This window comes from Eremomyces bilateralis, assembly GCF_010015585.1.
Source record: "Eremomyces bilateralis CBS 781.70 unplaced genomic scaffold P152scaffold_4, whole genome shotgun sequence".
Taxonomy (NCBI): Eukaryota; Fungi; Ascomycota; class Dothideomycetes; order Eremomycetales; family Eremomycetaceae; genus Eremomyces; species Eremomyces bilateralis.
Genome location: NW_022985070.1, coordinates 77474 through 101892, shown reverse-complemented (window position 1 = coordinate 101892; position 24419 = coordinate 77474). Strand labels below are relative to the sequence as shown.

At 53.1% G+C, this 24419-nt stretch overlaps 9 protein-coding genes across 9 annotated transcripts; 5 read left to right on the top strand and 4 right to left on the bottom strand.

Moving 5' to 3' along the window:
• Positions 1–436: 436 nt before the first annotated feature.
• P152DRAFT_455757 (uncharacterized protein) lies at positions 437–1246 on the bottom strand. The gene has a single exon (XM_033678858.1). It carries the CDS (start codon positions 1188–1190, stop codon positions 837–839), a length of 354 nt encoding a protein of 117 aa, XP_033536349.1. The 5' UTR covers positions 1191–1246; the 3' UTR covers positions 437–836.
• P152DRAFT_366285 (P-loop containing nucleoside triphosphate hydrolase protein) lies at positions 1235–2053 on the bottom strand (the record flags this gene model as incomplete). The annotated part of the gene is made up of 1 exon (XM_033675426.1): positions 1235–2053. A coding segment is annotated over one exon (819 nt), but the record flags the coding sequence as incomplete, so codon positions are not given.
• A 3966-nt stretch (positions 2054–6019) lies between these two features.
• P152DRAFT_391959 (uncharacterized protein) lies at positions 6020–8945 on the top strand (the record flags this gene model as incomplete). Its single annotated transcript, XM_033676123.1, has 4 exons — positions 6020–7792; positions 7848–8341; positions 8450–8610; positions 8719–8945. 4 exons carry the CDS (start codon positions 6020–6022, stop codon positions 8943–8945), a joined length of 2655 nt encoding a protein of 884 aa, XP_033536347.1.
• A 2549-nt stretch (positions 8946–11494) lies between these two features.
• P152DRAFT_471393 (uncharacterized protein) lies at positions 11495–16175 on the top strand (the record flags this gene model as incomplete). Its single annotated transcript, XM_033681066.1, has 2 exons — positions 11495–12014; positions 12109–16175. The coding sequence occupies 2 exons, from the start codon at positions 11495–11497 to the stop codon at positions 16173–16175; spliced, it is 4587 nt and encodes a 1528-aa protein (XP_033536346.1).
• A 798-nt stretch (positions 16176–16973) lies between these two features.
• Positions 16974–19546, bottom strand: P152DRAFT_455752 (uncharacterized protein). Its single transcript, XM_033678857.1, has 4 exons — positions 19114–19546; positions 18929–19042; positions 17515–18875; positions 16974–17440 (listed from the first exon to the last, which is right to left on the bottom strand). The coding sequence occupies exons 1-4, from the start codon at positions 19409–19411 to the stop codon at positions 17300–17302; spliced, it is 1914 nt and encodes a 637-aa protein (XP_033536345.1). The 5' UTR covers positions 19412–19546; the 3' UTR covers positions 16974–17299.
• A 140-nt stretch (positions 19547–19686) lies between these two features.
• P152DRAFT_455751 (uncharacterized protein) lies at positions 19687–21087 on the top strand. The gene is made up of 2 exons (XM_033678856.1): positions 19687–20517; positions 20580–21087. The coding sequence occupies exons 1-2, from the start codon at positions 19799–19801 to the stop codon at positions 20641–20643; spliced, it is 783 nt and encodes a 260-aa protein (XP_033536344.1). The 5' UTR covers positions 19687–19798; the 3' UTR covers positions 20644–21087.
• Positions 21088–21228: 141 nt separating this feature from the next.
• On the top strand, positions 21229–22004 carry P152DRAFT_455750 (uncharacterized protein). Its single transcript, XM_033678855.1, has 4 exons — positions 21229–21426; positions 21477–21701; positions 21749–21855; positions 21902–22004. The coding sequence occupies exons 1-4, from the start codon at positions 21336–21338 to the stop codon at positions 21953–21955; spliced, it is 477 nt and encodes a 158-aa protein (XP_033536343.1). The 5' UTR covers positions 21229–21335; the 3' UTR covers positions 21956–22004.
• On the bottom strand, positions 21900–22898 carry P152DRAFT_430608 (uncharacterized protein; the record flags this gene model as incomplete). The annotated part of the gene is made up of 2 exons (XM_033677395.1): positions 21900–22577; positions 22631–22898. The coding sequence occupies 2 exons, from the start codon at positions 22896–22898 to the stop codon at positions 22108–22110; spliced, it is 738 nt and encodes a 245-aa protein (XP_033536342.1). The 3' UTR covers positions 21900–22107.
• Positions 22899–23245: 347 nt separating this feature from the next.
• On the top strand, positions 23246–24191 carry P152DRAFT_471388 (uncharacterized protein; the record flags this gene model as incomplete). Its single annotated transcript, XM_033681065.1, has 5 exons — positions 23246–23644; positions 23694–23728; positions 23780–23854; positions 23904–23943; positions 23991–24191. The coding sequence occupies 5 exons, from the start codon at positions 23246–23248 to the stop codon at positions 24189–24191; spliced, it is 750 nt and encodes a 249-aa protein (XP_033536341.1).
• Positions 24192–24419: the final 228 nt, after the last annotated feature.

Sequence of the window (24419 nt, the reverse complement as noted above, 5' to 3'; positions counted from 1 at the left end):
CCCAACCACAACTCCCACGACCTTAACCAGAACGCGGCGGAGAATTCACCAAAACAGACCTCTAGTAGTTGCTTAGTTAGGAAAAGAGTATACTTTTGATATTATGCTGTTTTTGAGCGAATTGGGCCTGCCTGTGATGGTGGTGATGGTTGGGGAATGCCAAGAAACGTAACTCAATTTCTTCCCCCCCGGAGGGTCCCTCCGGGGTGGATAAAATTGAATCGCGTTTCTTGGCAGTTTTCTACACATCACCACCCTCCACCAAAGACAGTCTGTATAGGCACCTTGCATGCAGTCCAATTCGCTCAAAAACAGCATAATATTGAAATTAGTATATATTCCTTAATTAGCCAATTACCATAGATCTGTTTTGATGAACTCTCCGCCGCGCTCAACGAGCATCTGGCAGCGCAGCGGCATCTCTGCCATTCGCGCCCGAATCTCCTCCATCGTGATCTTTTCCCACTCCTCAATCAAGATCTGTTTGAGCTCGTCCAATGACTCCCATAACCTGCATTTTATGCGCTGTTTAATGAAACCCCAAAATGCCTCAATTAGGTTGAGATCGGGGGATTGCGCTAGGTGCTTCAATCGATGATAGAAGATTGTACAGAGAGTTGGAGTAGATCGAATGCCAAGAAATGCCACTCAATTTTATCCCCCCCGGAGGAACGCGTCGCCTTCAACAGGTCGCCAGGAATTGGGCACAACATCTTCACAAATGGTTTGCTTAGCCATTATTTTGAACACTTCGCTCTATATTGTTTTGTTCCGTAATACAGTAGTCTTTCTCCCGCCTCTCCTTGACTTATGGCGTCGATTAAGGCTATAATATCTCACTGCAGGCTACACCGAATCCGATCGAAGCCACTGTCTGGAGCTTTCGCGTTAGAGTTTTCTTTCATTGACCCATCACCGTTGTGGGATTGTCCAATGGCCTGTTCAGGTTCATTTCGCATCCAACTCTTCTCCTCTACTTCTCCTCTACTCCTCCATGAGGGAAGGGGAGGGTGGAGTAGGGATAAACGGGGGCGGGGTGTGGTGAAAGTGAGGATAATGTAATAGTTGATAGGCGGGGATTCGGGAGACCATGTTCGCTTGGTTCCAGGGACGCAGAGCGTTCCGTTATGAGGGATGTGAGGTGACAAAGTTGAGCTATGGAGTATGCAGAGAACCCAAGGTCCCGCCATGGACTCCAACCATCTTAGAATTTCTCCATTCCCAACACCCCCCTATCCACCCCCAACAGCACCCGAACCTGCACCTTCCCCCGTCCCACCCCCTCAAAGAACCCCTTCCTCAACCCGTCCAAATACAACTCATACGCCGGCATATACCTCCTCACGAACTCCACCACCTCTCCCTCCGCCATCCCCCTTCCCTTCGCCTCCCGCAACTTCTCCTCCTGCTCCACCCGCCACGTATACACGTTCTCCAACCGCTCCGTATCCAAATGCACCAACACATCCAACCGCCTCGGCCCCATGAACGTTTCCGTATAGCGTTCCAAGCAGCGGTTCACCTGCAGTAGATCCTCCAAGCTGTGATCCGCAAGCGTGTTGACCGGCCTCATTCCATCCGCCGCACTCCCCCCGTGATCATGACCGTGATCATGTCCTCTCGCCTCCCGCGCCGTCCTCCACCGCGCCTCCACCTCCCCCTCCGCCAACGCCCGAAACCCAACACACCACCCCTCGAACACCACCGCATCCACCCTTCCCTCCACCACGCTCCATTCCCCCTCCGGCACGCGATCCCCTTCCCCGCCAAACGCACTCTTATCAAACTCCGGAACTCGCACCCCCTTCCCAGTCCTCACCTCTGCGAAAAACCGCTCCGCCAGCTTCGCATCATGCGTCCCCGGCTGTCCGCGCACAGAATACAGGGTATTTTGCTCGCGGAGGGTGACGAGGGCGGAGTGCGGGAGGTAGAAGTCGTCGAGGGAGACGGTGATGGCGTGGAGACTGTGGGTGGTACGCAGAGCGTGGGTGAGGTGGGTGGCGATGGTGGATTTTCCGGAGCCTTGGAGGCCGGTGAGAGCGATGAGGAGGGGGGGTGAGGGGGTGGTTGAGGAGGGGGTTTGGAGGCGGGAGAGGTGGGGGGTGAGGTGCGTGAGGATGGAGGTTATGGTGGCGTCAATGGACATGGTGGGAGGATGGAGGATTGTGGGCGCGACTGGGAGAAGTAGGTAGTAAAGAAAAGGTCCCCGATACGCTTTAAACCATCTCTTCAGAAAGGCGGATCACACCAATGGCGAGTATATGCGTATGGGTAATAAGTACCAACTCTCACGATGAGATGCATCCGGGCAGCTTGCACCGAACCGCGCTTGAGGCCGACGACATGGGGATTAGCAACTGTTAGTGGGGCTCTACGGCCAGGGAGTTTTGGGGGCCTGGATACCGTTCTTGATTCCATTGCTGACTCTACAGACGGACTCGAGGTTCAAAAACAGTTACAGCCGTCGCTCTCTTAGTGTATCAGGGAGAGAAATGGAGATAAGTCCTACATAGTATGTTGATGGTGCATGGACTCTTGTAGTGTCGGGTGTAGCTCTAGCAAATAGCAATATGGTGATATAGACCCGAACGCCCTGTCCACCAGCGGGTTTGCGTTTCAGCGTGGATATGATCCCAACGACGACTAGACGGAACCCTTTCACTTGTCTAGCTAATGTTGCATGAAAGTACCGGGACAGTATATAACATCGTCACCGTATAAAGTCGTTCAGAGCACCACATCACCCTCATCCCGCATCCATACAGCTCCCCAGTCCCTTGAGCCAACTCGCTCCAGTACATAGTAAGTACCACAGACTCCGCAATCCATCGCCTCCAATGTTCCATATACCGGATATAATCCCGACCGCGCAACTCCCGATATCCAAATTCCAAGCCTATCCACCGAAACGGCGAACGACAAAGATCTTTAGGGTCTTGACTCTGACACAGAGACATGCTGACTGCTAACGGGATCCGCGACGGTGGCAAGTGAAGCAAAGGCAAGCCCAACGGAACTGCAGAAGACGGCTTTTAAACGGTGAGGTGCCTGGACCTATGGATCAAAGATTCGATCCTCAGATCAGCCAAGTTCCAGAATCCAGGGTCTTTTCCCACATCTGCTGTTTTGTTCGTGAACAGGGATTGATCCTCCATCCACATCCCATAGGATCGAGCTACATTTATACCGAGGAGGCCCACCTTGCCTGAACTACCGACGTCTGATGGCGGTCATGAGCTCATCGGTTACAGATAGACGACGGGGCTTGAGATATGACGGGAGGGAGTGTTTCTAGAACGTTTCTCGTATAGCGAGAGAGGCAGATGGGTAGTTTCATGCTCGGGTGAGCAAACAGGAGACCAGCCAGCCTCACTACCAGTACCGTCTGCCAGAAGCCCGCCGGAAGGTAGAAGCATGTCGTGGGGAGCCGATCTAGTCTCCCCATCCGCCGAATAACCACGTGCGCATCCCGTATACAGAATTTCCTGTAATAGATACGTCCCCCCTTAGCATTAAAAGCCCCATCGTGACCTCGTTCTACCATGACGTGAGCACGACCACCCGCCGACCTGGGGAACATTCCCACGCCGCACAGCGCACCCTTCACCAACAGCCCCAAATTACGGGATGACGGGAACCATGCATGCTGGATCGGCCGGTCCAATCACGCCCCTGCCGACGCGGGACTAACAACGTTCTGGACCGCCATGGAACTCGGGGCGCGCCATGCAGGATGCACGTTTTGGCGAGCCGATCAACGCTCCACGGGTCGACCGGATCGGAGGGGCGGGTTGGGTGAACGGGAATATGGGATAGTGGGATGGGGAGTTCACCAATAGGCTGCTTGGATGGAACCAAGCAAGCGCGGGCGTGGGAGGGTTTGGACTTTGGACCCTGCGTTTTTTTTATTACCAGTAGAGATGACGGCGATCGGCAATTGCGAGATGGGACTGGGCATGTGCGATGATGCAGGTTTCTGTGGCCATTCGGATCGGGGAGAGATCTACATTATGCTGGTCCGCAACTGGTGGCTGGAAGTTGGGATTAGTTGGATTGGTCATTGGACGAGGGTAAAATGGAAATGATGTGATAGTCCCTGCAGCGGTGAGGTCGTCGCTCTTTACATGGAGTACTCAGTACCGGATCTTTGATTCTCAAGAGAACGGAAGGCTACAGCGTTGTGTCATGGTGACAAGACGTGGTCTAGGAGGTATCTGGGAGAGTTCTGGTGGGCGTATAAAACCATTATTTATTCATCACGAGATCCAATACCTAATTCAGACACTAGGCACAGCCCAACATGCGTGTGAAGCAATAAATTACCTTAATGAATTACCTACTGTTAAGGAAGGATAAAACATTGAAAGACTGAAGTTGAAAGAAAGCTGGACTGCTGAAGGCATCGAGGAAGATTCCACGAATCGGGGATGGCACGACGTCATAATGGCCTGACTCCAGGGCCCCGGTCGCACTTTGTTTCTTTGTCGGTTGGATTGACAGGGATATTGCATGTTGCATGTGGCAGCCTAAGGCACAAAATGTGACTTGTCTTCCATACTCAATTACATAGCACCACACCGACGCAGGATCTTTTCAGCTCGTATTCGGCATTACTCTAGTATATCCATGCTGTCGTGTTGCAATATAGCTGAACGGTACATGATTACAATACCTGATGATTGGCATTTGGTACACTGACGACAAGGATACGGCAATGATGTGGCTGCCTGGCCGATAGGCTGGGAGTTGGGAAGGAAAGAAACGTTGGCTCATGGCCCCATGTAGCATCTAAGTGCGTCATAAATACCGGGGAATGACCGAGGATTGACAGGGAATTGACAGGGAATTGACACCGAAAAGGCCCCTGCGCCCCCTGCAGCTCCTCAAGACCTCAACCCTTTTTCGTGACTTCCTTCCTCGCTTCCCCCCCGGTTGCTCGTATCTTTGCAACTTCGCCATTTTCGCATTTTGGTATCTTCGCAATTCGCATTTTCGCAACTTCACCCGTCTGCTCACTTCAGAGTCCAGACCTGTCTTCCTGTCGCGTTGTATCGCATCGCCTTTGTTCGCCCACTTCGGCGGTGGCGGTTCGGCCATTCCAACTTTATATCGCCATTTCCCACACTGTCATCCCTTTCGCCTCCCTGCTGATCCATCTGATCTTTCACGGCTCCCGCCTCTCTCGTGCTCACGCTCCTCTCATTTTTCGCCGGCTCCAGAACTTCCTGGTGATCTTCCCCCGATGTATCGCTGGTTGTGGAGGCCCAATCGCAATTTCACCATCCTCTTATCCGCTTAATCGACCATTCTTCCTCTCCAATTCTCTAATTACTTGGTAACTGATCAACCCTACCGAATTCCCGCACTGCATTTCCTCCAGTTCTATTTTGTACTCGCCCTGTAAACGGCGAGGGGGAATCATCAGTGCCGTCACTACTGGTGCCTGTTTTCCCGACTCATCTCTCCAATTGCATTGATACATCCCCCAACATCGTACTTCAGCACTACCAACTGTCCCTAACCTTCGCCTCTCATCCCTCTATCACCATCTACCGTCTGAACGTCCTCGGTACCTGTGCCTCAATCTCCAGTTCTTCTGTCACAGGTCCCTCAAAGTCGAATCTAACTGTGGTTCCCTGCGGTTGTACCAATCAGCGTCGCCGCCACTGTTGCAATACATCATACCGACCGTCATTTGCACCTCAACCGTCTACCACGTTTTTCGCCTTAATGCCGTTGCCAGGTGACCCATACTCATAAAACACGTCTTCGTCTGCCATTTCCCGACATAGAGAATGGATCCTCGAGTGGTTTAGGTTGGATATCAAGAAGGAACACGAGCCACAGCCACATTATGACGACGACCGCATCTCCCCTTCCATCTCCTCTCGAGTCTCCCAGATGGGAGACCGTCCACCATCCAAATGGCCATTCTTCGCATCCTCACACAAACACACGAATCCCTCGATCTTCTCCCGTCCCTCGATCATCTCCTGCACGGACGCCGTGTTATTTTGCGATGACTGGCGTGACTCCGTATGCGCCCAAGTTATCTCCACGCACTCGAACCCCTACAACCAAACAACAGGATGCCGGACCGCCGAGCCCCAATTACTTTGGACTGGCTGTCTTCCCAGACAAAGAGAGTTTCTCATCCACTGTTGCTCCCCATGCGTGCTCCAACTTCGACCAGCCGACATCGCAGGTCCGTTCCGTGGCTGCTGCCTCACCGCAGATTATTCCCGCCGATCAGAATGCGGAGTTCGAACTGTTCAGGAGACAATCAGAGCGCCATGTATTCACGATGCCACAGATGGCAAACTTCACCATGAACCAAACCCGACGAGCAGAGCTCGATAGCACGGGTAGCGGAAGTAATGCGAACGACAAGGCTAATTCACCGAGGACGGCAGCACCATCATCAACTGCCATGGCGGCCACATTTATAAAACCCGGATCGAGCACGGTTCCGACGATCCAGGCCTCTAGCACAGAGAGGATTGAAGGTGCCCACCAACGATCCCCCAAAAGACTGCTGTCATCTCCCACCGTCGCAATCACCGATCGACCCAGAAGAGAATCCCCAGCAAGTTTCGTGGGGAGAGAAAGGCGCTCCGATTCAGACGCGGAGGTAAAGTTTGCTTCACCGGAGGATCGAGAAACAAGGCTATCGTTGCCATCAAGTGGCCGGAAGCCAATCCAGAGTTCTGGCCGCGCCGAAACTTTGCCACCAACTTTTGACGAAACCAATGCCGAATGGAAAGGAAAGAACCATGTCGCGGAGGTCGAGCCGGTGCTGGTCACCCCACAGTATGTGGTGAACCTACTCGAAGCATCGAATGAAGATATTCTGCTTCTAGATCTGCGCGTGTCAAGCCAGTATTCACGTTCGCGGATCCAGGGTGCCTTGAACCTCAGTTGTCCCACAACGCTGCTGAGGCGGCCGGCGTTTAATGTTCGGAAGCTGGAAGAGACGCTTAAAGACGAGGAGCAACGGGGCAAATTTGGACGCTGGCGCAACAGCAAATATATCATCGCCTATGATGCTAATTCTTCCGTCCTCAAGGATGCGAATACCTGCATTTTTACGTTAAAGAAATTTGTCACCGAAGGTTATAATGGATTTGCATACATCATCCGCGGCGGATTCGCCGACTTCGCCAAGAAGTTCCCCAACTTGGTCAGCCTGGATGTTGACAAAAGTACTACTCGATCCACGAGCGCATCACCTCCCACCGCCCCGGTCATCGGTCGCTGCCCGATGCCAACGACCAAGTCCACGGCGAACCCGTTCTTCGGCAACATCAGACAAAACATGGACCTCCTTGGAGGGGTCGGCCAAATGCCGATTCGACATCCCAACTCGCTAACGAGCGATGCCGAATCACATCTTCCGGAGTGGATCCGGGCCGCGGCTGACATGAACGATAACGGGAAACGCGTCGCCGATAAGTTCCTACATATTGAGAAGCGCGAGCAAAAGCGCATGCAGGAAGCTCTCTCAGGAAATGTGCGGTATAGCGGTGGCACACCTGGGCCACGAACCGCGAGTCCCCAGGGCGAGAGGAACGGGTATATACAGGCGCCTCGGGGGCGCAACGTGCAGATTGCGGGAATCGAGAAGGGGGCGAAGAATCGGTATAATAATATCTGGCCGTTCGAGCATTCTCGGGTCAGGCTGCAAGGCGTACCGAACGGTGGCTGTGATTACATCAACGCGAATCATATCACGACGTCGATATCGCAGAAGCGATATATTGCGACACAGGGGCCAATTCCGGCGACTTTTAACGTACGTTCCTTTTTTCTGTCTTCTTCGTTCCAGCAGGAACTGACCGCCCACACAGGATTTCTGGAACGTCGTCTGGCAACAAGATGTCCACGTCCTCGTCATGCTCACCGCCGAGGCTGAAGGCGGCCAAGTCAGAGCCCACAACTATTGGACCTCCGGCACCTACGACCACCTTACACTCACGTTCCTCTCCGAACACCGCGCCTCCCTCGAGCCCTCCAAGATCCACCGGCACGGCCGCCCCTCCAACTCCGCACCCCGTCCCACACTCCCCAAGACCCCCTCTACCACCACCCCCAAATCCACCCCCAAATCCACCCCCATAATCGACATCCCCTATGCCCACCAAACCGCTCCAAACACCCCGCAACCATACGTCACCGTCCGCCACTTCACGCTGCGGAACGCTGCCGACCCATTCGCCCCTCTCCGCGAAATCACGCAGTTGCAATACGACCACTGGCCGGACTTCGGTGCACCCGCGCACCCCGCGCACCTCCTCGGCCTCGTCTCGCAATGCGACGCCGTGGTCCGGGCGAGCGAAGGCGGGTTCTCGCCGACACTGGCGAAGCGGATGACTAGCTTAGGGAACGATGCCACTCCGCCCAACAAGGACGTTGGGTCGTTGGCTTCCGAATCTACCGGAGCGGAGACCAGTGCCGATATAGTTGATGATGACGATATCGACGATGGCGAGGACGCCAATGGAGTCCTGCGGCCCGTACTGGTGCATTGCTCGGCTGGCTGCGGCCGCACGGGGACATTCTGCACGGTGGATAGCGTCATTGACCGGCTGAAGCGGCAGCGGGCGCTGGCGCGTCGGAAGCGCTTGGCGGAGAGGCAGGAGAAGCGGAGCAGTCAGGGTCACCATGGTCAAGTCAACCACGTGCACGATGTGAGTGGTGCTGGTGGAAACCAGAGGGAAGGCACGCCGATGGATATTGACGTCGTGGGGAAGGAACCAGCACAGGAAGGGACGGGGAAGTCCGCCACGGACCCGTCGGTCGACCTCATCGAATCGACGGTCGAGGAGTTCCGGCTGCAGCGGCTGTCGATGGTGCAGAGTTTGCGGCAGTATGTGCTGTGCTATGAGAGCGTGTTGGAATGGTTGGCGGGTGAGGAGAAGCAGGGGCGGTGGTCGGCAGCGGCGTAGGTTTTGCATCGGCGTTGCATTGATTGGGGTTGGGGTTGGATGGATGGATATGAGCGCATTGATCGGTGCTTGCATGCATGGTTACGGTACGGATGGATGGGCATAGATTCTATCTTCGGAGTCGATTGGCGTTTTTGGATTGGTTTCTGTCCGTGGCATTGGGTTCCGGCGTGGGTTTTCGTGGAGCATATTCATCTTTACACTGCATTGCATCGTTATGTTGAGTCCCGAGTGCTGTCCTTAAAGCAGCGCTGGGCCATGTATTATGATTATGAGGTCTGTCGGCCATCGCTGTGAGGCGGTGGGGTGGTGGATGGACTGTGGGAATGGTATCTATACTCTAATACCTCAACTCTATTCTGTACTTGTACTCGTGGTGCTAATTGAGGTTTCTGTTGGAGATGATGTGGTTTCTGGGCGGATGGGTTGTTTCTATGGAGCATCCTTTTTATCCTGCAATGCCTGCTGATGTTGAGCCCCGCGTGCCGTGCTAGAGATACGCAGCATCAAGCCATGCATTCTGTCTACGAGTTGTGTTTTATTTATTTCCCAAGCAGAGACATGGGTCCCTTCTATAAAATCTAGATACAGAGGCGATCTAGCTAAAGAGAAGAGTCCCTATATCTCGATAAAACAGCACCCTCAGCACAGCCACTTTTCCGAGGCATCAGCTAGGGCGCTGCACACGCAACATGGCGTCTCATCGCTCTTCTTGCTACACGACGCCGGGGATTCCCAAGGCGTTACATCCTACGAGGGGGGAGGGGAGGAGGGAGTACATACTCCATTCCATCTGTGCTGTATCTCCCCTCCCATAGATTAGGCTGTATATTATGATTCTGAGCGCCCGTCGATTCGTTGTTGTCTGGCGCGGTGGGGTGGATCGATATACGGAAAGGAATAGTATCGATACTCTAATGCCTGGACGCCGTAGAGTATATGTACTCATGATGTCGATGAGGTCGCTTTCGTGGAGACGGCGCAGATATGGATGAAGGATGCAGTCGGAGGATGAAATATACCCACGTACAGGCCACGGCATCGCGACCACTGCTGTGCCCGTTCCGCTGGCAGTATCGATGGCCTGATCAAGAGCGGAGTATTTGTACTCACCATTTCCCATTGTTTATTTCATCGAGATGAGATGATAACTTCATCGGGCAAAGGATGCCACCCATGCTATTCTTCACTAGCTTCCAGTGCTGCTGTATAATATTTGCAGTGTATTGATTTGCACTGCATTATCAATGTACCGTATGCCGTCCCTTTGTCCCGTCTGGAATGTAACAATGGACCAACCTGCAGTCCTGGGTCACGTTGCACTACATCTCCATGTGTCCAATGGTTACCATTGTATATTTGCCCTGCATCTCCGTGATCGTATATTTTGTGTCCGCGATCCCTGGTGCGTTGACCGCCTGCCCCTGACTGGGATTAATCTATCTGGATGCAGACATGCAGAACCCTACTCTCCCCACGCGGTACAAACACCCCCAAATAACTAGAACGAATAAGCAATCATGATGTCCCAAGCGTCTTTAACTCTTTATAATCATCAATCATCCGTTCACAAACCATGAAATTAAATCCGCGTGTATCCCGACTCGTTGTCCGAGCTGCCCCAAATCCATCGTTCCTCCTTTTCCGCGCTCCGCCATCTGATAGGCCGCATCTCCCGCGCCGCTAGTGAGCAAGATGAGATCATCCGTGTCTAGAACGCTAGATGCGGTGCAGCAAGTGGAGACATGGAAATTTTCTGGGAACCGCGCAGGAGGGGTACCTGTCGGACATCGGTCCCACTGGAAACCCAGACCACCTGGACAACGTCGACCGAACATCACCTCGAACCCCTTTGCAGTGCGGATTGCGGATAATGGATTACGACTTGCTTTGCTCTTGATTGTGTGGATAGGAGCCGATTGAGAGTACCTTGGGGGGAGGACCATCGAGGGGACCCCGTTCCGGGACGCCGCATGCGCCGAATTCGCGACGAGGTGATCATCTTCTTTCTCTTCCTCGCAAGTGACTTTTCTCACACGAACACCTATCTATGCGAACAAATCAGCACCCACATGCAGTAAGTCTCGCTCATCGTCTCGCACCTTTGCTGCGTCGATTGCCCCATCCGGAAGCTAACCTGAGCGACCTAGATCGCATAGGGATCCTCATTCCTGCCTACCGTACCTATTTGACGACTCGACGGCGCCTCTGCGTTGCTAAAGCGCAGCCTTGAACTTCCCTTCACAGTGAAGTCCATCCCCGAGCAAACATCAGGCATCGAAATAGGTATTGCAATAGGCATTGCAATAGGTATCGACAACGAGCGTGTCAATCGATTCCGGAACAGTCTATCTCGCATAGAATCGACCGGAAGACCTCGCTCTTTCCACTATCGCCGAGACTGTTACCTGTTAAAAGTCAATCATCCCACAACAAGTGAATCTTTTCCTCGTTTACACTTTTCTTATCACACTCGACTCGAAGCGCGGACTCTTTCTTCATCAGTCAAACAAGAGAGAGCAACAAACTCACTACCAATGACCCCTCTCATGGCAGAGGAGTCCCAGCCGGACACCCGTTCCGTTCCCACCCCGCCTCAGTCTCCTACTGGAGACCCATCATCCGCCCCAAGTCCCGCTAACTCCCGCAAAGGCCGTTCCACTGGCAAGTCCACTGACGACGGCGACATCGAGCGAGTGAGCAGCAGCATGCCGCCTTCTACGGGCTCGAGCGTGCGTTCAGTTTGCAGCGGTGCGGGTAGATCGGGCGATGAGGTCAGTGGTGGACTGGGAGACACTAGCGGATCAATTACCGTTGCGAATGCTCCAGCCAACGTCGGAAAAAGTGCCTTGACGTCGCCTGGTCACGGGAAGAAAAGCACTGATATGAGTTCAAGTGCCCTATCGGACTCAGCGATCATGGGAAAACAAGGAAGAGGAGATGCGGACTCTAATCGCATGTCGTTCTCCAGTTTGTACAGTTTGGGGCAGTCGATGATCCATAATGCGAAGCACACGATGGTTGCAGGTGCGAGTGCGGCGAGCTCAGTTGCCGGAAGTGAAATCGATGGTAAGTGAAAGTCGCCGATCCTCAAGACTTCTTAATTGCTTCCAAGCGTTTTCATTTCAAACATTCAAACAACGGAAACTGAACATATCAACAGCTCCATTTCGCTCTGATCAGCACGGAATCCCTACCACTGGTTCTTCCGTGTCTATCACCACCTCCTCTCAACCTGATCGCACTTGCAACATCAGCAACCCTAGCAATCCTAGCACCTCCCCGCGTCTTCTCACCAATAAAGACCAAACACATCACTCATCCTCGTCCGCCATGGGCATTCCTTATTCCCTAGCTGATCTAGGCCCCTCTTCTCATACGTCCACGTCTCCCCCCAGCGCCCGCAGCACTGGGGCTCGCTCCCGATCCCGTCACCGCAACGCCCGCCGCGTCTCTGCGCCCGGCAACTCCGCATCCCCCGGCAGCGACCGTGGCCGTGCGGACAACCCAATGAAGAAAGCTCCGTACGGCATTATTGGAGTGTGTGCGCTCGACAGCAAGGCGCGATCCAAGCCGTCTCGCAACATCCTGAACAAGCTCATTGCCGCTGGAGAGTTCGACGTCATCATATTCGGAGACAAAGTGATCCTCGACGAGGACGTTGAGAATTGGCCGGTGTGCGACTTTCTCATTAGCTTCTTCAGCGCCGGCTTTCCACTTGAGAAGGCCATTCGCTATGCCGAGCTGAGGAAACCATTTTGTGTCAATGACTTGCCGATGCAGATGGTCCTCTGGGATCGACGCACCTGCTTGAGGATCCTTGACACCATGCAAGTCCCGACGCCGAAGCGTATCGAGGTCAATCGCGATGGAGGCCCGACGCTTCCCAGTGCTAAGTTGGCGAAAACTCTCCGAGAGCGGACTGGCCTGAAGCTGGAAGGTCCCGACGACGGAACCGGCGGCAAGATCGACCCGCCGAAGAAGGTTGAGATGATGGATGATGGCAACGTTCTGTTTGTTGATGGAAAGACGATTCACAAGCCGTTTGTCGAGAAGCCCGTCAGCGGAGAGGATCATAACATCCGCATCTACTACCATGGTGGTGGTGGCCGACGCCTATTCCGCAAAGTGAACAACAAAAGCTCCGAGCATGACGACACCTTGAACGTTCCACGATGCATCTCCAACCAGTCGACCAGTTATGTCTACGAGCAGTTCCTCCAAGCGGAGGGCGCGGAAGATATCAAGCTGTATACCGTCGGCTCCGAATTTTGCCACGCCGAGACCAGAAAGAGTCCTGTGGTTGACGGCCACGTCCGTCGCAACCCCATGGGCAAGGAGATCCGTTACGTCACGAACTTGACCAAAGAAGAACAGACCATCGCAACCAAGATCTCTGAGGCCTTTGGGCAGCGTGTCTGCGGATTCGACTTGCTTCGAGCGAACGGAAGCAGTTACGTCATCGATGTGAACGGCTGGAGCTTTGTCAAGGACAATAATGATTATTATGATCGTTGCGCCGGCATCCTCCGACAGATCTTCATCCGCGAGAAAATGAAGAAAGATAGTCCCGCCCATCAGCTCGAGATCGAAGATCAGCAAGGAGGAAAGGACAAGGCCCCGGAACGAGCTCACCAGCGCAAGATCACCGGAGGTGCACCTGGCTCGCATCGCGCTGCACTGAAGTCAATCTTCAAAAGCCCGAGCATGTCGAAGATGACTGATCATCATGGTCACTTTCCTGGGCATCATCACGCCGCTGATCATGCTACGTCGGATGCGTCTACGCCCGCCTCTCCTATCAAGGCATCATCCAGCATGGAGCGCAATCAAGGAATTCCGCCCATTGGCTTACCACCTCCTGCGGCATTGGAAACATCCACTGCCGATCTCAAGAAAGAACGAGTTACTGTCGCTGATTCGACTCCTAGCAGCACTGAGCCAAAAGAGCCAGTCGAAGCACCAATTCCGCCGCCTGCGTCCAAAGCACAATGGAAACTAAAGGGAATCGTCAGCGTCGTTCGACACGCTGACCGTACTCCGAAACAAAAGTTCAAGTTCACTTTCCACACGAAGCCGTTCGTCGATCTCCTTAAGGGTCATCAGGAAGAAGTCCTGCTCATCGGCGAACAGGCGTTAAGCAGTGTCTTGGATGCTGTTCAGCTCGCATTCCAGGAAGGGATCGAAGATACAGAGAAGCTGACGTTGCTGAGGACGAGTTTGATCAAGAAGGGTGGCTGGACGGGAACGAAGGTCCAGATCAAGCCCATGTTCCGCGAAAAGAAGGCCCCAAAGGATAGCGCCAAAGCTGCCCCGCCTACCGGCTCTACTGTTGAGTTGCTCAAGGAAGAGGCAATCTCTGACCTTGCAGCACAGGGCGAGCAGCAGCCCCTTCGTCGCAGCGATTCCAATACAGGCATCACCTTTTCCCGAATTGCGGCTGCAGAGAACAACATGGAATTCGACAAACTCCAGCTGGTCATCAAGTGGGGCGGTGAACCTACCCACTCTGCTCGTTATCAAGCACAGGATCTAGGTGAGAACCTTCGAAATGACCTATTGCTCCTCAACAAGAACATCTTCGACGATGTCTCAGTGTTCTCCTCTTCCGAACGCCGCGTTACCACTTCCGCGCAGATCTTCTCGTCCGCCTTCCTCGCTGAGGAAAAGCTTTCCAAGGACTTCGTCCAAGTCCGCAAGCATCTCCTCGATGACTCCAACGCCGCGAAGGATGAGATGGACAAAGTGAAGAAAACACTCAAGGTTCTCCTGCGTGAAGGCGATAAAGCAATCGAAGAATTCGCTTGGCCGGACAACTTCGCCGAACCTTCCGTCGTCGTCCGCGACGTCGTCCAACTCATGCAGTTCCACCGAGACGTTATGCGTCATAACTACGCGACGCTCCAGTCTTCAGGGCCCCGTTCCACGCCCGCCCTCGTGCATCCACAAGACACTAGTTCCACGGATGCCGGCACGACCGCAAGTGCACCCTGCACTGCGGCTCAGCGCACCGTCAATCCTGAGACCATCCAGGCCCGTTGGTGCTGTGGCGAGGATGCGGCGCTCTTTCGTGAGCGTTGGGAGAAGCTGTTTGCGGAGTTCTGCGACGGCGACAAAGTCGACCCCAGCAAGATCAGTGAGCTTTACGACACCATGAAGTTCGACGCTCTGCATAACCGCGCGTTCCTTGAGTGGGCTTTCCGGCCGGACGAAGAGGTCTTGGCAGAGGAGATGGCTACCAGTAGCTTTGCGATGGTCGACACGATGGATGAGCTGCAGGGTCAGGACCGCAAAATCGAGTTCCAGAAGAGGCCCGCGCCGCCGGTAAGGAAGCTTTCCGAGTCCAAAGACAAAGATTCCGCCTCGTCCTTAGGGATGTCAGAGCGGAACAGCGACAAGGAAACCGGCAAGCTTGAGAGCAGTGCGAGCAGCGCACGATCCAACCTCGCTCAGCGCTTGAACTTCCGTCGCAGGTCAGAGGCCATGTCCACGCCCGCGAAGCCGCTCGTCAACCCTGTGTCCTATTTCAATCTCGACCGAGGGTCTGGGAACTCGAAGTCCAAACCGGATGCACGCCTAGTAAAACTCCGAGAGCTCTTCCGTCTGTGCAAAGTCCTGTTTGACTATATCGGGCCCCAGGAGTACGGCATGGCCAACGATGAGAAGCTAGAGATCGGCCTTCTCACGTCACTGCCATTGCTCAAGGAGATCGTCCTAGATCTCGAGGATATGCAGGCGGCAGACAACCCCAAGGGGTTCTTCTACTTCACGAAGGAGAGCCACATTTACACGCTCCTGAACTGCGTGTTTGAAGGGGGGATTCCGACGAAGCTTTCCCGGAACTCGATTCCGGAACTGGACTACTTGAGCCAGATCTGCTTCGAGCTCTACGAGAGCCAGAATGCGTCGGAGGGGGGGGAGGTGGGCTCCTTCAACTATAGCATCCGGATCACGATCAGCCCGGGATGCCACACCTTCGCCCCCCTCGACGTCCAGCTGGACTCGAAGCACTCGATCGGGTGTGCTCCGCGGAGGAGCTTAACTCCGCACATTGACTGGTTGACAGTCATTGAGACGTTCCGCGCGAACTTCTCTCGGGTGAGACTCCCGAAGTCGTTCGTGGCGGTGAACCTTTCGGAGAAGGTACCGCAGGCCTTCGGGCCTCCGACGCTGGAGAGGGAGAGGGAGAGGGGTATGGAGAGAGAGGGCGAGGCGGGCGCCGAGGAGTAGGCTGCGGGGCTGCGGGTCGAGGAGGGGAGGACAGTGATGAAGAGGTCGGTGATCAGGAGGATCCGCCTCCTCATCTGCGGTCGGAGAAACGCGACACATCATGGCTAGTCAAGCACACTCGTGATGGTCGTCGTCGGTTCTCCTTCCGTAGCTGCCTGGATGGCGCGCTGTCGGGGGAGGGGGGAGGGGGAGAAAAACTAGGGATGAGGGGGCGGCGGGATTATCACGTCTCTACACCCGTGCCGGCTGGTGGCTCCAGCCGGTGGGACTTAGCATAGCATTTTTACCATAGCATTGCGGGTCGGCGTTGCTGATCAATTGAAGCATGCTTTTCGAAACTCTGTGCATCATGAAACTGTGTCTTCGTTTGTAGTGCTCTGCACTTGATCGATGACTCTCCCATCCGGAGTAGAAGATATCGAGAATCATTGACCTGTGACGGGCTCCTCCAGCCTACGGAAAAGGAGAACCGAATTATCGGCTAACCTGATCAAATATGCAAAGCCAGAAGCAAGTAATGGTTAGTTGTTGATGCCCGGGAACATACTCCAACGCCATCCATCTCTTCCACTCCGGATGAACCTCTCATGCTACAAATTTCCGCCCCAATGAAGTTACGCTAGGCCCAGTGCCTGTCTGGTTCCCATAGCTTGGTACTCAGTGTATCTACTATTTAAGCTGACTGTCTTTAATTGAAGGCTTTCCCATTCTAACAGCGCTGCCACAACAGCCCGATTTGCGTAACTATTTCAGCATTGGCTCCTTGTCTGCGACATTGAGGGAGCAACCTAGTTTGGATAATCGCACTGAACGCTTTCGATACCGAGACAAAGTAGATGTCGTTATCCATAAGCTGGATATATACTACACTGAACTGTCGCTACAATTGACCGTCTTATGGACGCGGGAGGTGCTGGGCACGGTAGATGAGATATCCAGCGAGCATCGCAGGCCCTGTGCTGAATGCTACCCGACGGTGAGGGACCTTCAAAGGAGTGTTCTCCCCATGTCCCTGATTGTGTATCGTTGCTGAGGTTTCGACCGGACAACATCGGTGACAGTTTCACTTTCCACCTCCACTAGCAGACTACCATTTTCGATGGATGGGATCGCCCGTCGCCTAGTCATGTCTCCAGCTGGAATCTCTCGATTTCCTCATCTTCCTCAACTTCCTCAACTCCCTCAACTCCCTCAATTTCCAACCCTTCCATTCCACTTAATAGCATGGATTCCGCTTCCGTCTGCCATGGAGTTGATATGTCGTCCTAGATCACAGGTTAGTCATCCTCAGGTTGCTAATGCTTGGAATTGGGAGAGGGGCGGATAAGCAAGAACATACAGTTGATTCCAGAAGCTTGCTCAAGAGCAAGAGAACGTTTCTCTTCGTGGCTTCGAGGGCAACGTCAGAAGCAGTTTTCGTCTCAGACTTCGGCTCCTCTCGCTCCAGCATGTTCTTGGCCACTTTCAAGAACCGATCCCACCCAGGCGAGTTCTGTTGTCCATCCGCTGAATCCAAAACCGATACGATGGACTTCGATCCGGTTTTTGAGGTAGACAGCAAGGCGAGTGCAAGCCAAGATTCAATAGTCGAAACCTCTTGCTCGGTGTCGGTTGAAAGAGCCTGCTGGATTAAGATCTGGAGTACCTTTGATCGCCTACACAAGTTATCAAGGGCCTCTTCCTCCTCCTCCAACAGCGATCTGATCGTCTCATGCAGCAGATGAGCCACAGAGTGTCGAAAACTTCCATCAAGAATGTCTGCGCATGACAGCACAGTATCGATGTACTTCAGTTCAGTCTCCTGTGGATGATCGACAAGCTTCTTTGCATTGCGACTGCAGTCGTCGAGGAGTGGGGACAGGAGCCGTAATCCAGAATTGATAAGAGTAGGATCCGGACCCTTTTCAAGCAGCGTGATTGCGGCGAGTATTCCACCAACCGGGTCAGCAGCACCGATGGCTTCCTTATTCGGAGCAGAAATTGCTAAATTGTGCAGAAGGCCTGAAGCAGCATGCAGCAGGCTCGTGCTTGATCCCGGTCGCATAAATCCTAAAGCTATCTTGTGGATACCATGCTCCTCGACCATTTTCTGACTTCGATCATCGTGTCGCACCACATTTCCGAGGACTATGCAACCGCCAACTGTGCAGTGCTGGTTCGGATTCGTGATAAGATCCAAACCTGCTTGGAACACTATCGAAATCCCAAGACTTTCCGATGGCGGTGGCTTGTAATCGTATGCAGCGTCAGCGAGATGATTTTCAACATTTTCTATTACCTCCTTCCAGCCTTCTTTGATGCCGTATTCCTCTTCTCCATCACTTGTGAAGAGTTCCGGCCTGGCAAGAATCTTCTCATACCCACGAGCTAAGTGTGCGTAATATCGAGCGAACAGCGAAAACAGGTTCTCGTCCGCAAGGAATCCTTGAGGATCAGGGAACACGAATGACAGCGCATGGCCGGCATCGAATAGTTCCAGATGCGAACTCGACTGTAGGGCACAGGTCAAAAGATCTTTGAAAAAGGACCGAGCCTTCTTACTATCCTGTATGACAGCCTCACGGGTGTCGACTGGGTCAAGGACGGTGGTGATCAGCTCTATGTGGGCGGAATTGTCCTTATCATTGGGACCTTCCTTTACGAGCATACTGGCAATAGTTGAATGAACTCCAAGTTGGGCTAGCTGCCGTTGTGCAGGTGCTAGAGACGTCAGCTTCTTCTTTCCACGGAGTTCAGACAGCAGCGGGACCTACGAAAGTCTAGTGTGAGGTTCTGCAGTACTTGGATACTGATGGTGCGTAGATATGGCACACTCAAACTTTGCACCAGTTGGTCCAGATGTTGTAGTGTTATCGTCCGATTGTCGTCTATGATACACGAGTTAGAATGATCGAATGTCGAACACCAGAGGCGATGCCCGCTCATAGTATGGCCATACCGTTGTCCGCTACACAATTTCCCACAAACCGCAGCACTTGGAACGAGAGCTTCTCCGTATGGGAAGAGGGGTCATAGAGTTGAAGGACTTGTTCCAACAACTCACTACATCGTACTCTTTGCTCTGGATCAGCACACAGGGAGGCTATCCGTTCCAGATAGGCTGCGGTGACAGCATCTTCCACCTGCTGGCGGGAGTAATCTGAGCCTCCAGACCCTGCCAAAATGTCCTGGCATAGTTGGTGGACTCTGCTCCGAGCTCTTTCTCTGATCGTACCCTGATATACCTGTTCCCTCATCGTGGATAGAGGTAGTATGCACAGCGTGGGCTGCTCTGTTGATGTCTCGTACCCTATGACAACACACTTTTTTGCAATATACTATGGTGTCGTAGTGCAAAGTACTATGAATGAATAGCATCCGATTTAAGAAATGGGATTTCAGAAGTGATTGCGTTTGTAACCGTGAAGGCCTGAAATGTGATATTTCCAATGATGCTGCGTTGCCATTGGCTGGATTGGGGCAGCTCCACAAGCTGCGGATCAACCGCACCAGATCACTACGATTCCTTAAGTTTATCAACATAGGACACTTTATCACTTTGTCGCTGTCACGTCCTAGTACTTTCCACAGGAATCCCACCGTCGCTTGATGGAATAGCTGGACGCGATCCATTGGCGCCCAACATGCGCCTCGCCGCCCTCTTCCTTTCCGCTCTCGTCTCCACCGTCTCCGCTGCCTCCAGTCAGACCGTAACCCTCCATGCCTGGCCGACATCTGCTCCCACTCCGACGCCCTTTGCAACCGTTGTATACTCCACAGCACAAACGCCTTCAGGCGAAGATGTCGCTCCACAGCACAAGGCGGAGATAAAATCCTTCACTTCGCCCATTGCCCCTACGGATGATGTACGGAGCGAGGATGCGTCGCTCTTCCGCATCGGCCACTTCGACCGCACCAAGCATTTCTCCTCCTCCCTAGCCTCCAGCGTCATCTTCGCCCCCGGTCAACGCCAGCGAATTGTGCTGCACGTCGACGAGCACGGCGAGCTCTGGCGCACCGAACTCCACAGCGCGACTATCTCCGCGCCGGAGAAGAAAAAGAAGAAGCCGACGGGACCTTCGAAGCCGAAGAGCCAGAAGCGACTGGAACGGGAGGCGGCACGGGCGAAGACCGAGGCCAAAGAGAAGGCGCGGAAAGAAAGGACCAGGCTGAGGAAGGAAGGGAAACTGAAGCCGGGGGAGAAATTGCCCGTGACAGTGGAAGAGGAGCCGGCGCAGGTGGTGGTAGAGATAAAAGGACCCAATCCAGGGGCGGAACCTGTGTTGAATGCGCCGGTGACTTTGAATCCTGATGGGAGAGTTGAAGGCGCGGAGGGGCCGGAGGAGAAGACATTCTTGCAGAAGTAAGTTCTCCCTATCGAGTGATTTACATATTCTGTGCCAGAGACTAACGAAGTTGATATAGGTATTGGTGGCTGCTCCTTGCCTTCATAGCCGTACAGGTTCTTGTAGGTGGGAATAAGGAGTAATATCAAGGCTACCTACGGAGGTCGCCTGGAACTTGGATAGTGCACTACCTGGAGAGCAAGAGCTAGGATAAACCTGCCGATTTTCTCGACACGGGGTTGGACATGGCGACGTGCTGGAGAGGATGGCTCATCGCTGCTCTTAGCTTTGAGAGGCAGCATTGAATGAAGAAGGGGGTAAAAGCCTTCAATATATTAGACCACATCTTGCAAACCTCTCTATTCATGGCAAGCTAGTAGGAGTGCTGTTCTTCAGCATTTCTACCGCCTACATGTTTTTGGACAGTTGCATGAATAGGGACAGTTGAAACGTCCACAGGTACCAGCTATGCTTTCCTGGGTCGATCATGCTCGTTAATAATAGAAGAGAAGCCATATTTTATCTCGTAGAATATGGATCTCGTAGAATATGGATCTAGGTGAATTTGGTATAATATGAGATATAATCGTACCCAATCACCCAATATCTAAACAATATCTTCCCTGGTCAAAACTGATAGCGAAGTGCAAATGTTGATGCCTTGATGCCTTAACTACGCGTCCAGGTCTGGTCTGCGTTGCGTATTGTATCATCGATATGCTCTCGAGTCTCGATATCAGCTTAAGCTGCGGCAATAACCTCCACACTTCAAGACACGAAACGATGCATAAATGAGAGGACACACTTATCTGTTTCCAGTGTGCGCCTAGGTATCATGGCGAGGAAGTATCCCCGCCTCAACTTCGCGGTTATCCTCTGCTGCATCGCAGTCCTCCTCAGCCTTTGCACCATAGTTGACGCAGCTTGTAAGTACACTACGCCTTCGACATAGGATTATCGCTAACCGTCTTAATAGCCGCCACATCCTTCTGTAAATGCACATGCTTCTCGAATAGCACAATCATCGCTCTCGACGGCTCGAAGCCCTCCACCACCGCTCGATCCGGTCCGCTTTCTCTCGCTCGCGACCCGAAGAAAGGGTCGGGGACATGCTCGAGCTGCAACAAGAAGTTCTGCCTGGATTATAATCTACCGATATGCAAGGACGCGACGGAGGATGATGTCGTCACGACATGTTTCCGTATGTTCAGTTTCGACATGCGTAGATCGGGCTGACCAGCGGCATAGAACGAGACTCGGCCAAGGACCAGGCGGTGGTCTTACTGTTTATCATTGTGACGGTTGGGCTTCTGGGATATGCGGCAGTGCGGCCATGGGTCGACAAATGGACGGAGGTACGTCAACTTCTCCAGACTCTCCATCATACGCTAACATCAACAGACTGCACGGGAGAGGCGTAATTACATTCCAGTATCTAGCCGGAGCGATCAATGATATATGTTACACGTCGGCGCCAACTGAAGTCCCTCTATCTCCTCGGTCCCAGTAGATTTTCCAACCCCAAACGCCGTGCGCAATGCTATCCGCCCTTGCTAGTCCCGAGTGGTGCCTTGATCGAACATGTACAGATACAGTTATGGAGGTGCTCATTGCCGCGTGATCCGTTGGTACCAGGTCTTCGAAGTTTTGGAGAGGTCGGTCGCTGTGTTCGCGGCCAGTTGGTCAAGAGGTCCCGGGGACTGCGACGGGGCTAGTGAAGCCTGGTTCGCCGACTTCTCTTCTCGTATGCTGGGTAGGTGTGACACCGCATCTTGTATCGGTGTCTGAGACTGTGACGGTGATTCTTCCTTCGCTAGCCCACCGAAAAGAGATTCTTTTGCCTGGCCAAGGAGGCCTTTCCGTGCTTGAAGGTCTCGCTCCGCTTCCGCTTTTGCCCTCTCTTGACTGATCAACAGTATATGATCGCTCGTAGCCGCGCCTTGTGCCTCTGCCTCATATGCCAGTCCCAATTCCTTCGCCCGCTTCGCATTCTGCTTCGCCAGCCATTCCGCCTTCTTCGTTCGATTGAAGTACGCTAGATTGACCAAGGCAGCAACCGTAACCACCGAAGCAATACCTAATTCGTCAATTAGCATGGAGTCGATCAGAATACCGATGATGCCGCGTTACATGTTAAGCCAATCAGACTCCACGTCGTGGCTCGATGAGCAAAATCCGCAACGACGCGCCCCCTCGTCACAACCCGATCGAACGTCGACTCCTTCGCAAGCTTCGCCCTCCTCGCCGCCTCCCTCAACCGCACGACCTTCTCCTTGGGAGACTCATTCGGCGGAGCGGGACCGCCGAAGTCGATGGTGGTGTTCCGGAGGGTCGTCTTGGACTCGGCAAACGGGGTGGTGGGGGTGAATCGCGTGGCGTCTGTTACTGACCGCGGCATTGCTGCAAGATACGAACCGACTTCGTCCTTTGGAGACGCGGTATCATCGCGTGATCTAGGGACGCCGACGATGGAGGGTGGAAAGTTTCTGAGATGAAGCTCTGGGCCAATCATCGTCGGTTGAATTGCGGTAATACTCCGGGTGGTTTGATCCCGCTAAAGGCTTGATATCCCTGCACGTCACGTGCTGCTCAACCTCCATCGAATCAATGGAGAGTGAGTGGTAATGCCAGACAATGATGAAATATCGAATTGATCCGTACACCATCTGCCACTGTAATTGATTACCTAGGTCCTAGATACTCTAGTTACATGACTGGGATATTTGTCTGAGATGGTAGCACACCATGAGCAATCCAAACACGCCCGATCTGGCCCAGATTCTCCGTGACCTTGCCGCCTATCAACCCGATCCCCAGCCATCGCAAACCGCGCCGCCATATGGTACCTCGCTGAACACGTCCGCAAACGGATCCCACTCTCTTTCTGCTCCAAGTATTTCTTCCTTTCAGCAACAATATCCTTCACAGTCTTTCAATCAGCCAGAAAGCTCCCAAGCTGCGCGTGTTCCTTCGCATACAAACGTTTCCAGCAATTGCAGGCCTTATGAGCCGGGTCACTCGTCCAGTCAGCGGGAATCACAAATCTTGGGTGATGCATCTTCTATTACAGAATGGGGACCAGGTCTACGTCATGTTAGTCGGCTTGCTGCATTAAACCCCGAGTTTGAACGAACCGTTAAGCAGGTATATGTTCTGGCTCTTGTACGTCAAGGATAGCACTGACACAACCAAGTTAATGGCGGATCAGCAAACACATGAAGTTGAATGGTGTGTATCCATCTCCATCAATGTACATATATAGTGCTGACCTGACACCAGGTTTAACGGACGCGAGGCACTCTTGGCCAAGCAAGCGTCGAGGGATGAGAACACGACGAAACTAGACGCAATTTTGTAAGCCTCTACCAGATAGATGCATATCTACATATCTAATATAGAATAGCCGTTCTATTGGTGGCTCAATAGCGCCGTCTGCACCGATGGTAGGTGATGTCCAGCTCACAGGAAGATCTCCATTAACCAAGGTCAGAATCCCCAGGAAAAAGAAGTGGAATTAAGGCAGTACGATAAAAAGGTGTACAAGGCATCCCAGGATATGTACAGTGCCTTCTCCGTCAGACTGGAGCGACTGGGTGTGCCATTCTTCTCGGGGAACAGAGATGGCCCAAGTCCTTTGCAGGAGAAAATGATCAAGCACCTTGAAGATATGTTTGGGGATTTGAAGGCTTAATGCTGGTCATCATAGCATCCAGTAGACAGCCCTTCTGCTTTAATGCCCCCTCACGCTAGTAGCATTGCTTCCTGTTTGTCTATTCAGTTATGTGGTGATGTGTTACAGTATTGGGTTTTGGATTAGCGCCTTAGCGCGTCTCCCATCGATCAGTCTAGTTTCCGTCTTGCACAAAACATCCTTCTCACTGCTTCTCTTGATCAATCACTCTTATTTTTACCTCTCGCA